The sequence below is a fragment of the Chlorocebus sabaeus genome, chromosome 8, assembly GCF_047675955.1.
Source record: "Chlorocebus sabaeus isolate Y175 chromosome 8, mChlSab1.0.hap1, whole genome shotgun sequence".
NCBI lineage: Eukaryota > Metazoa > Chordata > Mammalia > Primates > Cercopithecidae > Chlorocebus > Chlorocebus sabaeus.
Window position 1 is genome coordinate 32,359,909 of NC_132911.1, and position 13,260 is coordinate 32,373,168.

At 36.5% G+C, this 13,260-nt stretch overlaps 1 protein-coding gene across 18 annotated transcripts in view; it reads left to right on the plus strand.

Moving 5' to 3' along the window:
* Nucleotides 1–13,260, plus strand: part of NRG1 (neuregulin 1) — a 1,121,522-nt gene that overhangs the window by 1,085,543 nt on the left and 22,719 nt on the right. For 6 of the 18 annotated variants that reach the window (XM_037983814.2, XM_007962125.3, XM_007962131.3 and 3 more), the window contains 2 exons: nucleotides 4,891–4,949; nucleotides 11,708–11,731. In XM_037983814.2, coding sequence (XP_037839742.1) covers nucleotides 4,891–4,949; nucleotides 11,708–11,731 — 83 coding nt within the window. Of the gene's footprint in view, nucleotides 1–4,223; nucleotides 4,292–4,890; nucleotides 5,441–11,707; nucleotides 11,732–13,260 lie in introns of those variants that run through there. The other 12 variants (XM_007962130.3, XM_007962127.3, XM_007962137.3 and 9 more) reach the window with 3 other exon arrangements.

Genomic DNA, 13,260 nt, shown 5'->3' on the forward strand with positions numbered 1-13,260 from the left:
TTTTTTTTTTTTTGAGATGGAGTCTCGTTCTTTCACCCGGGCTGGTGTGCAGTCTCACAGTCTCTGCTCACTGCAACCTCTGCCTCCCGGGTTCAAGCAATTCTCCTGCCTCAGCTTCCCAAGTAGCTGGGATTACAGGTGCCCGCCACCATGCTCAGCTAATTTTTGTATTTTTGATAGAGACAGTCACCATGTTGGCCAGGCTGGCCCCGAACTCCTCACCTCAAGTGATCAGCCCACCTTGGCTTCCCAAAGTGCTGGGATTACAGGTGTTAGCCACCACACCCTGTCTGAAAGTTTCATTTGATAAAATTGTTGATCAGATATGGACACTGTGGTCTGATCTTAAGTTCATTTTCACAGACATTTTGTGAGAGCCCATTATGAGCCAGGCACTGTGCTAGGCATTAGAGATACAAAATGATCAGAATGTGATCACTGACAGAATGTGATCTGTGTCACAGATCATCACAATACAGATAAGTGCAGTGAACGAGGTCAGGATAGGGTGCAATGCAAGAGGCAAGGAGAGAATTCTCCCCAGAGCATAGAAGTGGGTAATAGGGAGGTGAAGGGCAGGGAAAGAGTAATGCCTAAGTTCAGAAAAAAAACTGTGAATTTTCACCCCATTAATAACAAATATAGAACAAACATCATATTAAGAGCAAATACTAAAATTTTTTAAAACCCTGATTTCCATCTTCTAATATTACTGATTAATGAAACAAATGGTATATACATACACACACACACACACACACACACACACGGATATATATTTAAAGCTACAACAAGTACTTGTTATTCAGATCCTTAGATTATTCCCAGACATAAAATTCTTGGAATTTGCTCAAACTCATGCCAAAGCTTATTGTTCAAAATCAGCTTTGATTTACTATTGTTCTTATCTTCCAGGAAAGTGATGGATTGAATGTTTGACATACAATGTTGATAATAGAAATGTATCAGAAGCCAGTCTTCCTAGTCTGTTAGAAGTAATTCCATAGAATTTCACAGAGCTTATAGATCAACTGGGTTTTCATTTGCATGTGCTTTCTCTACACAATCAATGCAGTGTGCAGTTTGCTTATGCAGAAACTATCTCAGTTTCTGCTTTTCCCTTCCATCTCATTTGAGTTGCTTAGGCACTTGCAATTTGTTTTACCTCAACAGTTGTCTTTAAAATCCATTTTATCAAAAAGGATTTTTAGAAGTCCTTGAGTTCTATCTTCCCTGACTGGTAATGCATTCGGAAGAAATGATGTTGGGGTTTTCTAGCAGTGATTCCATGTGTTAGGATAAGTATCATTTGCCAGAACCTTAGTGGAAAAAGAGGTCTTTGATAATCACTTAATTACAATGAGGCCTGGTAAAGCCAAATAGCTTGTCCATGGCCAAACAGCAAGATACCACAGTGCCGAAAGACGGCCTTTGCTTCCCTTTTCCCAGTTCGGGGTACCTTACATCTTGAACTTTAATCTACATCCACATCTCTTAGGGATTTTGTTAAAATGAAGATTCTTATTCAGTAGTTCTGGGCTATGGCCTGCGTTTACACTAGCACGCTCCTAGGAGATGCTGATGCTGTCAGTTCTGAGTAATAACAGGGTTTTATAACACTAAGAAACAATGATGAGAAAATTCATCTCCCAAATGAAGATAAATACTAGCAAAAGGATAGTTCTGGTTGAGAAATAGCTGGTAATTCCAAAAAATGACTTGCATACCTCAAGTAGTTCTAGTGTTACTATACCCAGTTTTCCATATGATTTTATGATAGAGATAAGCCATCATCTCATGCTAGCTTCCTGGGAAACATCATGTTAGAAATTCATAATAATTAGAAAGTTGATTGGGTAGGATTTCTGACTCACTTTACCTAGTTGTCCTGTGCCCTCTGATCATAGAACTAATTATAAGATGCCTAATGACAATTTCCTTATAAATGCCTTCCTTCTCTTAAGGAACTCGTGATTCCTCAGCTATTTGTTAATTTCATGATTCTTTCTTACATAAGGGCATTTCCTGCCCTGAGCAACTGTGTGGTGTGTGTGTGTTTCTCTCTTACACATACACACACATACACAGCATGTTCACATATCTTACACCATGTTCTTTTGTTAGAAACAAGTGAATTACCGTGTGCTCAATATGAGAATGTTAACTTTTATCAAGAATGCAAAGAAACAGGATGAAATGATAATTATTGAATACATCATTAATTCTAGGAACACCTGCTTTAATTACAGCATTTGTCTATATGAACTTATAGTCCTGGTTGAGAAACAAATAAAAACCCCATTTACTTCGGAAATGAATTTGTGAAATAAGTTATATGAAAAAACGTTCCCATGTATTTTTTATTATATACATTCAATAAGCATGTGAAGAAAGGGCGTCTTTTTGAGAAATGACCCAACCTCTTTTTTTTTTTTTTCTTTGAGACAGGGTCTTGCTCTTGTTGCCCAGGCTGGAGTGCAATGGCACAATCTCAGCTCACTGCAATCTCTGCCTCCCGGGTTCAAGTGATTCTCCTGCCTCAGCCTCCTGAGTAGCTGGGATTACAAGCACCCACCACCACACCTGGCTATTTTTTGTATTTTTAGTAGAGACAGGGTTTCGCCATGTTGGCCAGGCTGGTCTCAAACTCCTGACCTTATGATCTGCCCACCTCAGCCTCCCAAAGTGCTAAAATTACAGGCGTGAGCCACCGCACCCGGCCAAGCTTATACTTCTTATTGATACATTTCTCTAGGTAGCTCTTCCTCTACTCCCTGCAGCGAAAATATTCTAAACAAAAATCATCAGTTTATTTATATGAAGGTGTTTCCAAGAGTTTAAAAGAGCTATGTCAATATAAGATGTTTGTTGTTTAAGCTTAAATACATATTCACAAGGCAAAAATTCTGGAACTGCTAGTATTTTATCTTGCAGGCCATTTTCATAAAGTAGGAGAATCACATATACCAAGTCATTTGGTGATTTGGCTTGAAGGGAAACCACAGTACCCCTATATTGGTAACAAAGTACAGTTTTGTTCATATCTCTTTCATGCCAGAAATATAGTATGTATTCTTATTTACTCTGTAGAGAAAAGGGTTGTGTAAAAATCACTAGATATGAGCTACCAGAGCTAACTTAGGCTCTTTGCATGATAGTTGCTGTATAGATGAACTATTAATAATAATTATGATGATGAATGTTGAGGATTCAAAATGAAGGACTTCCTATCTGTAAGTATATTGCTTCCTAGAACCTTTCAGTGGCCCTTTTTATTCGAGAATGATACTGGTAAAATCAATCCTATTTAAAATGCTTTAGTTATTAGAGTAACAGCAACAAAAAAAAAAATGGCAATTATAAAGAACTTCCATATTTAAGCACAGCCCCATTGCATGACCTTAAGAACAATATTGTATTGAGATTCTAGAATGCTGATAGGTAAATATATATGAGTGAATAACATGTAAATTTTATACAGTTTTAAAAACAGTTTTACCTTAAATGCAAAATGACATGTATTAAGTACTTCTGCATAAGAATAACTGATATAAATTTTTAAATGTATTTATCTTTGATTTGGGATAATACAATTAAGTGAAATTTGTCTTGATAAAAATCTGTTTCTAGTATCTTTGAACATTAAAAACAAGAGTTTATTTGTAATATCTTTTTAAAAAAGAGGGAGTGTAGTTTTTCTTGTCAAAAAATCATTATAATGTGAAAGTACTTGACTTCTATTGTTTAATGACTTAACTTGTAACATAAAACACCCATGAAATGAATTAAAATTGATATAAGTATATAAAAGAAAAAGCTCAAGATAATTTATTGATAAGAGACAGGGATGGAATCATGGTTAGCACTTATGAAAACCAGTGTTTTAACATAGTGAGAATCAATGTTCAGTGGCAAACAGGGTCATGCCAAAGGAAAATTGACAGCTCTCTGGGCCTTGCTGCCTCTTATTCCACATTTCAACTTCACTCTGGTTAAATTTCAGTTAACCAATCATTTGAAGACTGAAGCAAACAACAACAAAAATCTGTAACCCACAGTTTTCGTGGGACATGGTTTTCTAAATGTTGTGTCTTTTCTTTTCTTTATATTGCTTGGTACCAGATCATTTTTAGGAATCTCCATATTCCGTAGGAGGAAAATTGCCAGTCTGAAAGCTCAGTGTCTTTAGCATTTTTTTTGTTTACCACATTTTTGCCCTCTAGGTGCCAACCTGGATTCACTGGAGCAAGATGTACTGAGAATGTGCCCATGAAAGTCCAAAACCAAGAAAGTATGTTAAAATAATCTGAAATTTGCTTTCTCCCCCAACTACAGCAACAATCACTACCACTTGGTGCTTTTACAGCTCAGTTGCAACTGATTCATTTTGTTCTAATTATGGCTTAACCTCTCAAGGCATAAACCCATTCAATATTACCTTATTAACTGTCTCTCAAAGTGGGTCCCTAAGTCATCAATTTACAAGAATGGCCAGTCACGATGGCCCGTGATGCTGACAAACCATTGCAGGCAAGCCAACCAAGAAACATTTTCTTCCAACGTGTGTGACCAAAGCCATCAAATGGAAAACTGAGATGAATAAACCGTCAGATTTCATTTTAAGGAGTTCCCTTTGAAAGAAGGCAACCACTTAAAATGCTGGGATCTTTCCATCATACCAACTTAAGAACTGCATTCTGTCCAAATTTTTAACCATTTGGGGGAAGTGCCAGAGCCTGAAAGCCATAATCAGGGCAAAGATTCAGTTCCTGAGGGTGAACCCACCAAGTTTCAGTCAAATGACACTGAAGGAGCTTCTTTCTAGCATATATTCACCTCTTCTCTTTTTCTCTGTTTTTTCTACCATTGTTTTTTTGTTTCTTCTCTCAGGTGCCCAAATGAGTTTACTGGTGATCGCTGCCAAAACTACGTAATGGCCAGCTTCTACAGTACGTCCACTCCCTTTCTGTCTCTGCCTGAATAGGAGCATGCTCAGTTGGTGCTGCTTTCTTGTTGCTGCATCTCCCCTCAGATTCCACCTAGAGCTAGATGTGTCTTACCAGGTCTAATATTGACTGCCTCTGCCTGTCGCATGAGAACATTAACAAAAGCAATTGTATTACTTCCTCTGTTCGCGACTAGTTGGCTCTGAGATACTAATAGGTGTGTGAGGCTCCGGATGTTTCTGGAATTGATATTGAATGATGTGATACAAATTGATAGTCAATATCAAGCAGTGAAATGATAATAAAGGCATTTCAAAGTCTCACTTTTATTGATAAAATAAAAATCATTCTACTGAACAGTCCCATCTTCTTTATACAATGACCACATCCTGAAAAGGGTGTTGCTAAGCTGTAACCAATATACATTTGAAATGATGGTAAGTTAATTTTGATTCAGAATGTGTTATTTGTCACAAATAAACATAATAAAAGGAGTTCAGATGTTTTTCTTCATTAACCAAACAGTTTGCATTGAGGCATTTTTTTAAAAAAGCATCAAGTAGGAAAATTAAAAACAAACATTTCACAGCAAATGAGATATCCTGGCTTCTGTTTACGTTGCTTAGGGAACAAGTAATTCAAGCACTAGTTTAAACAATTATTTACTTATATTAGCATTTCTTTATGTTAGTTTCAAAAGTAATTTAGAATAAAATAGTTACTGTTATTTGCTTTAATATTTATTATTTTGAGATATAATAACTCAACTATAGGATAAATATGTGTGTGTGTGTGTATATATATATATGTAACTTAAGGCAAAACTGGGAAATTTGGATAGATGTTTGTGGCTTTATGAAGTTTTGAACATCATTCCTAAAAGACCCAATTCACTTGTACATAATTATATAAACCAAACCGTGTGTTTGTCCTATTGTGAACTGGGTTTATAACTTCTGATCCTGGAGCTTTCAAAACAGTGCATTTAAAATGCATATCATGTAGTTATCCATGTAGATGAAAGAATGGCAATTTTTTTTCTGTGAAGGTTCAGAGAGCAAATATTTTAGGATTTGTGGTGGCACCATCACTGTCACAACAACTCAAACCTACTATTGTAGCATGAAAACAGCAGTAAACAATGCATAAAACTGATGTGCATGGGTGTTTTCCATTAAATCTTCATTTACAGAAGCAAACACTGGGCTGGATTTGTCAACCACTGATTTAGATTGTCAACTGCTCATCCTGAAAAATATGTCACATAGCTTACTGCAGTTTAAATTCATCTAACATAAGAAACAGTGATATAAGCTGGTTATTTAGGCGTCCTAAAAGAATCCAATTGACCCTTGTTCTGATGCATGCAGAGTAAGTTTCTGTAATTCCTGTTAACAGTCATAGAAGTTTCCAGAATAAATTCTATAATGTTTTATGGTAAGATTAGACCCGTAATGTGCAATCATTTATTTAGGGAGGTAGCATTTATGTATTTACATAGGCTACATATCAAAGACAACTTCCTAGGGCATTTTCTGTTGTGAAAAGTTTGTAAATTGGCATTGTAAAATTTCCAAACAGTCTTCACTTTATTGACAAACATTTAAATAATATGTATTTAGTAGGGAGAATTTTTCTATCCACAGCTAAAGCAAATAGCTTGATTTAATTTTTAAGTTAATTTTTTAAAGATAGATAGGATAGAAAATAAAAATAAAAGGGAAAAATAGAATGTTAATTAATACCTTAAAGCATTTCTCTGAGAAATGTGTATTTGTATTTAAATAACATAGATTCGGCAAATCTATGTGACTGGATAAATACAGTAAAATCATACTTTAGATTTTAATGACAATTCTCATCACTTAAGTTACATTTACATTTTTGGTGTTAGAGTTTTACTGTGCCTTGAAGGCAATGTTCAGGCACTATATAAACAAAAGCATTAAAAAATGAAGCTATTTGACAGTATAATTATGTAGTTAGACCTGACAGTGGTAACCAGAGAAAATATTTTCAACTTCTCTTTTAGACCATTTGCTTTTTCAGAAGATATCATTTTAAAATAGCCACTATGTATTTGTGAAGTTCAGAGTGTGATTCTTTAAATAAATTCTTTAGTACGCTTTCAATGCCACTTTTGGATGACATCCAGGAAAGCAGCATTCATATTTAACCTGATTTAACAAAGATTGATTGCACATTTATAAACAATATATGTAATGGCTGTGCAGCAGAGATGCCTCATGTCTGGAAAAGCAAGAGCTTCCAATCAGAAATTGCTTTCCAGTGTTGTCTTACTGAGTTAATGTTCTAACCTCTATGTCTTAAATTTTCAGTTTTTATCTCTGCAAACCCCTACATAGAAGGCAGAAAAATAAATTTGTGCTGCTCTAAGAACTTTATGTTCAAGTAGCAATGAAAGCCAGAATAAAGATAGAGAATGTCACCATAGTGACTGTTTTAAAATTTAATTGTTTGTAGTCTTAAAGTCTGGAAAACATAAATTTTGAACACAAAATGGGAAAAGATAGTCCCTAGCTTCAAAGAGAAACATTCAAAACTTACCACACTGCATTTTCAGTTGAAAACTAACATTCTAAAGAATAGATAATTTTTTAAGTTTATTAATATGAAACTTACATTATTCAGATTTGATACAGTGATTCTAGTCAGAATGTTCATGGACCATTTACTGATTTATAAAAACTGACTTAAAATGTGAAAGAGAGGGACAAATGTATATTTTATAAGGCAGCCATTTGCCTTGAAATACAACATTATATTTATAGTACTTTCTAGGAAAATATTGTCAAGGTTAGTCAGCTTCAAATTTGACCTAACCTGACACAGAATTCCTAGTTGAAAAAAATTGTGTTCATCAATATGTGGTGTGGGGTGTGTGTGTTCGTGTGTGTGTCCACACATATGCATGTGTATACAGGCACTCCATAATGTATAGATTTTAGGGCGGAAAAAAGGAAAAGCACTCACACTTTCAATAGTTAGGGGCAGTACAGAGCAAGTATGTCATATAGAAACTAACATACAATAGGACCTAATTATAGACTAGCTCAAATTTAGAATATTTTAAAAGATTGTAATTTTAGAACTTTTAGGAACATTCTCACACTGAACAATTTAGCAGATATCCTTCAAAGTAGTTTTGAATCACAGGTTACTAGTGCATCCATCATTTGCATGGATTTCTAAATGCAACCTGTTGAAATTATTCTTGTTTATCGAACATGCATCTTGCTAACAGTAGAATAGAGGAACACTTCACCTGTGACAAAATTGCCATAAATTGCAGCCAAGTGTTAGTGAGATTTTACTGTGTGTGTGTTTATGAGTGTGCTTATGTGCACATGGAATTTGGAACTAAGGAGAAAGTCTCCTGTTAACATTTCAAAGGGCCCAGTGACACTACGGATTGGCATATGTGAAAAAAAACAAAAAGTATCTCCATTGTATAAAGGTAAGTCTAAAATTAAAAGACAGACACTAAATTGGTCCTGTTCAGAATTGGCATTGACAGAACTCCTTTCGAAATCTCATCGGTACAGAAAGTCAAGACTTTAAGATTTTAAGTCTTTGAGATGATTAGCCTAAACAGACCCAAGATGTTAAAGAGAAAAATCCTAAATGTCTTCAAATGTTAACAGAAACCATAATTGCATGGGTATATATTTTTTGTTAAAGAAAGTTGTTCTATTGTTCTTTTCTTTAATGCGATTGAAAATCTAAATTAACCTACAGGTTAATCAGTTTTCCTCAAGCAATTATAAAATCCTAAGACAAAGAATTCGTGAGTCAATATTTAATAGTTTCTGAAGACTTTTGGATTTAGATTAATTTTTTATATTGCTCAGAGCACAGCCGGAAATCACATGTAGAAAAAGAAACTAGATTGTTTACAGTAAACTTTGTGTTTCTGAATTATTAATTTAATTTGAAAAATGTAGTGGCTAGGCAGAAGTTCAATAGGAAGCATGTGATTCTTAATGAGCCCAGGCCAACATTAGATTAAGTAGAACAGATAGAAAGTAATAACCTTTTCATAAAATGAAAAGTGCTCGTGTATTCTGCTTTTTTTGACTCACAGTGAAAGAAATGTAGCTACCAATAGTAAAAATAAATTAGAGCAGTATTTGCTCTGGGTCTAGTATGACTGATGCATGTTCCCTCTGCTTGTTTCCTTGTTAGGGCTTATGGCCAGAAGAGATTCCAGTTTTAAGTACCAATTTCCCATTGAATTATTTGAAATTGGAGCTGCCTGATATGAATGACTTCCCGCGAAATGAAATTATAGTTAGGCTGACAGACTTACCTATAAAACTGTAAATGCAGTAATATGTATGCATGGGCATGCTACTAATTTTATTGAAGACTTAACCAAGCTTTCTATGCAACTAATACAGATCATGAGCAGTGTTCACGTAGGCATGGAATCCTGACTCTCTGGAGAGAGTTCCTGTAGACATCGCTTGATTTTAACCCTTAAATTATTACTGACTGGTAGGAGAAAAAGGAAAGAGAGGGAAGGGGTTCTAGAAAGAAAAGCTGGGTCCCACCTTCATGGAAATGAGTAAGGAAATTTATTATTGACTTCCCTGGAAAATGAATGTTTTCATGTTGATGTTCCAAAGTTTGTATGAAGAAAGCAAATAGGAAAAAAATGGCCAATTTTTGACCAATTGAGTGTTGTACGGAGGCAAGAGAAATTTATCTGGATTTGAATAAATTATTTTTGCTGTGAATATTGTGCAACCAAGTTAATCATAACTAAATCCCCTAGCTTTTTAATTTATGAAAAAGATAGCTTATTTTCTTGTGTACACTGGACCCAAGGCAGAGGAAACTATTATGTATAGTACTTCCCATGATCCTTGTTATGCAGTGTACTTTTTGATATGTGTGTGTGTGTGTGTGTGTGTATATATATATACATACTTTTAAAAAGTCTGGGAAGCTTCATTTCCTTAAAGGGCAGCAAGTTTTTAAGTTTTCAAGTATCCCCAGAGCTTAAAAAGTTTTTCTGGCCATGAAAGTAGCCAAAAGTAAACGAGAATACAGCAAGTGGCCCAGGGTACATCTCTTGATGTGTCTGCTACACAAGCTGTTAAGCCCTTCTGCTGTTAGCCACATATTTCACATCTCCTTTACTCTCCAAGGACGCCCAGTGAGGCATGTGTTTGTATAAAAAATATTTTGTTAATGAAAAACTAACATGTCCAAAGTCACTAAACAGGTCCACGGCAGAAGCAGGACCCGAAACCAAGATGATTCCAGTACACTCAGCTTTTTCCCTCTCTGTATGAGGTACCCAAACACAAGTTTTTGTAAGAGAAACACCCCTCCACGGCATTTTTTTCAAACTTAAGAGATACCTTGCCATATCATTGAATAGCCCTTGTATCTCTTGAGGCAGTGATCAAAGGAAGAAAATGTAGATCTCAGTTGATATGCTGTCTCTCCTTCCCACCTGCTTCTTGACCACACACACATGCACATGCACACACGCGCGCACACACACACACACACACACACAGAGAGAGAGAGAGAGAGAGAGAGAGAGAGAGAGAGAAAGGAAGTCCTAGAGCCTTCCACATCATGAAATTTGATTATCAGTTTTTGTTTTGAGAATGAAAAAATGAAAAGTGTCATCCCCGGAGATTTTTTTTTTTTTTTTTTGGACTTGTTTTCTCCCACTTCCTCATTGGAGCCTCTGCAAGTTCTGCTGTTCTTGCAATCCTGGAGTCTCCAGAGTCCCAGCTGCCAGGATTGCTGGCTGTTGGCTCATACCTGTGCGTCTACTTCCCTGGGCAGCCCTGCAGGTCCTCCGAGTGGCTGTGAGAATGGGAGTCCAGCATTCTGGAGAAGTGATTTCGCTGATTCTCTGTTATTTAAAGGAGTAATAAGTTAAGATGAAAAACCCTAGGAATTGGATTTTCTCACTTATTTTTTCTTTACAGTTTGAAAAAAGTGAGGCGTAGAATTGTCCTAACCACACAGAACTTATATGAGAAAAACTGGAGGGAGTCTCCAGTGTCCCAAGCCCCTGTTTGGGGTTTTGGGGCAGAAGCATTTGTTGCTTTCTGTGAATGAAACAGACAAGTGATGAGAAAAGTGGAAGATTAGAAGAAGTAAAAGAGATACAGCTAAGAAAATAAATACACAACCAATGAGCAAGAAGCATTCGAGGCCAACTACCCACAAACAATGAAAAATCCAAGTCCAACCTGATAACATTTTCAGACCAAATTACCATCCTCCTGCCTTCTGCTCCTGCCTCTGCCCATGGGTGTCTTTGGGTAAAAAATTAATTAATTAATTTTACTTATTTTAATTAAATAAAATTCACCTCCTTGGAACTTTGCTTCTGCCTTTTAAAAAAAGGAATGAAATAGTATCAAATGCCTTTTCCGATTATAAAAATAATCCTTCCATTCCCACACAAGGAAATAGTGTAAGGGATAGTTCAACGACAGAAATTCTCCCTCAGTAAAATCTTTTAAGGGTTAATAAAGACACAATGTGCTGCTATTTTGCACACCTCATAAAAAGAGATGTTCCCTATGTGGACTCACAGAGGCGTACCTGAGCACTGCTTCTTAACCACGCACCATTTGTCTGGTTCAATGTGCACGCACAGAGAGCCATAATAGTCATGTGTAATGTGTTTTGGAGTGCAGTGTATTGCTCTTTTCTGAAACTTTTTCCCTTTCTTTCTTTTTTTTGTCAACTTTCTGCATTGGCAGAGCATCTTGGGATTGAATTTATGGGTATGGACCAATCATCATTCCTTTTAGCCTGCAGAATTTAGAGCCTATGAGCTGAAATCTTTTTCCCTTCCTACTCTTACCTTTCAGTTCCTAACTAATTTCCTTTTTCTTTAGAAGGGATCATACAGCTATAACAATGATTTCTCTGCGTTCAATCTATGATTAGTTTACTGAAATGTGACTGAGTGCAGCAGGTTTTAGATTCCCAAGCATCCTTCACTTAGAATTTAAAATTACCCCACCTGCTGCAAATTCACATATATCCCACGCTGCTTAACCCACTGATTGGATCTGGCTCTGCTGTTATAGAAAAGCTGGGGTAAGTAGTAGTAGCACATAAAGGATACAGGGGAAATCCACTCAGAGTCCTGAGAACAAAAGACTTTTTAAATCCATCTGCTTAAAAAACACACAGCATCTTAGCCTGGTAGGATTTTGGGCATACAATGTAAAAATAATCTATTTAATATAGACAATGTAATGTATATAGAAAGCCCTTACATTACAACACAATATTAAATGCACAGACTTGAATTACTCAGATTATCTGGAGATACTCAGGCACCACCCTAGTCAACTTCATTATCTTATAAGAAGGAAATAGAAAACAGAAAGAAAGCAGCCTTGTGCTATTTTAGGTGGAGATTCCAGTGGTAATGGAATTAAATTTGAGTCATGAAGATTATCCAGACAAGTAATCGAATAGAAAATTTCACACTGTAAAAGGAAAAGAAAAATATATGAGTATACAAAATGTGGACACACTTTTTTGGAAAGCCTTCATCCTACATAGTTGGGATTGAAGACCAGTCTCTGGGGAGCAAGGAGCTGTGCTACCTTCCCAGAGACTCCACCGGGCCAGGCCAGTCTGTCTTTCTCAATGCCGCCTACAGTCCTGGACGATGGTTGGATCAGTGACACAATGTCCTGATTCACAGAATATCTGGTCCCCATCCAGCTGGCTTCAGGGACATCATGCAGCAGGGGCATGCTACAGCCACTGCCTTCTTTTGGATGATAACATCACAGGCTGCACATAATGTAGTTTCCAGACTTTGTGGGAAATGAGGCAGTTGCAAGCTCTAGCAGCTACAGGGATTGCTCAATGGGTTGCCCATTTCTTCCAAAAAAAAAAAAAAAAATTCAGGAGTAAACTATCAATTTGATGAGAAGCCCCCAGGTGCATGTGAATGGGCCTTTGTGCATTGCAGAACATCTCCCAAGAGGGAGAAACACAAGGGGGAGCACCTCTATTACTAGGGAGCACGTTGTGTACTGAGGGGAGCTATCTGTTGGAGTTTCTTCCCTCGGGGGAAAAAAATTGTCCCACTTCTGCAGGATTATTGGCCTATCCTGCAGGGAGGGAAAAAATTCTACCATTACCCCATATCCTTCTATCCTTAACAGCATATTCCTCATTTTATAGCTGGAGGGTCTGACTATAGAAGGTATTGTTTCTGTCCCCAACAGTAAAGCGAAGGATAGTTCAGATACACAACTTCCCCCTCAGTAAGATCCTCTATGGGTTA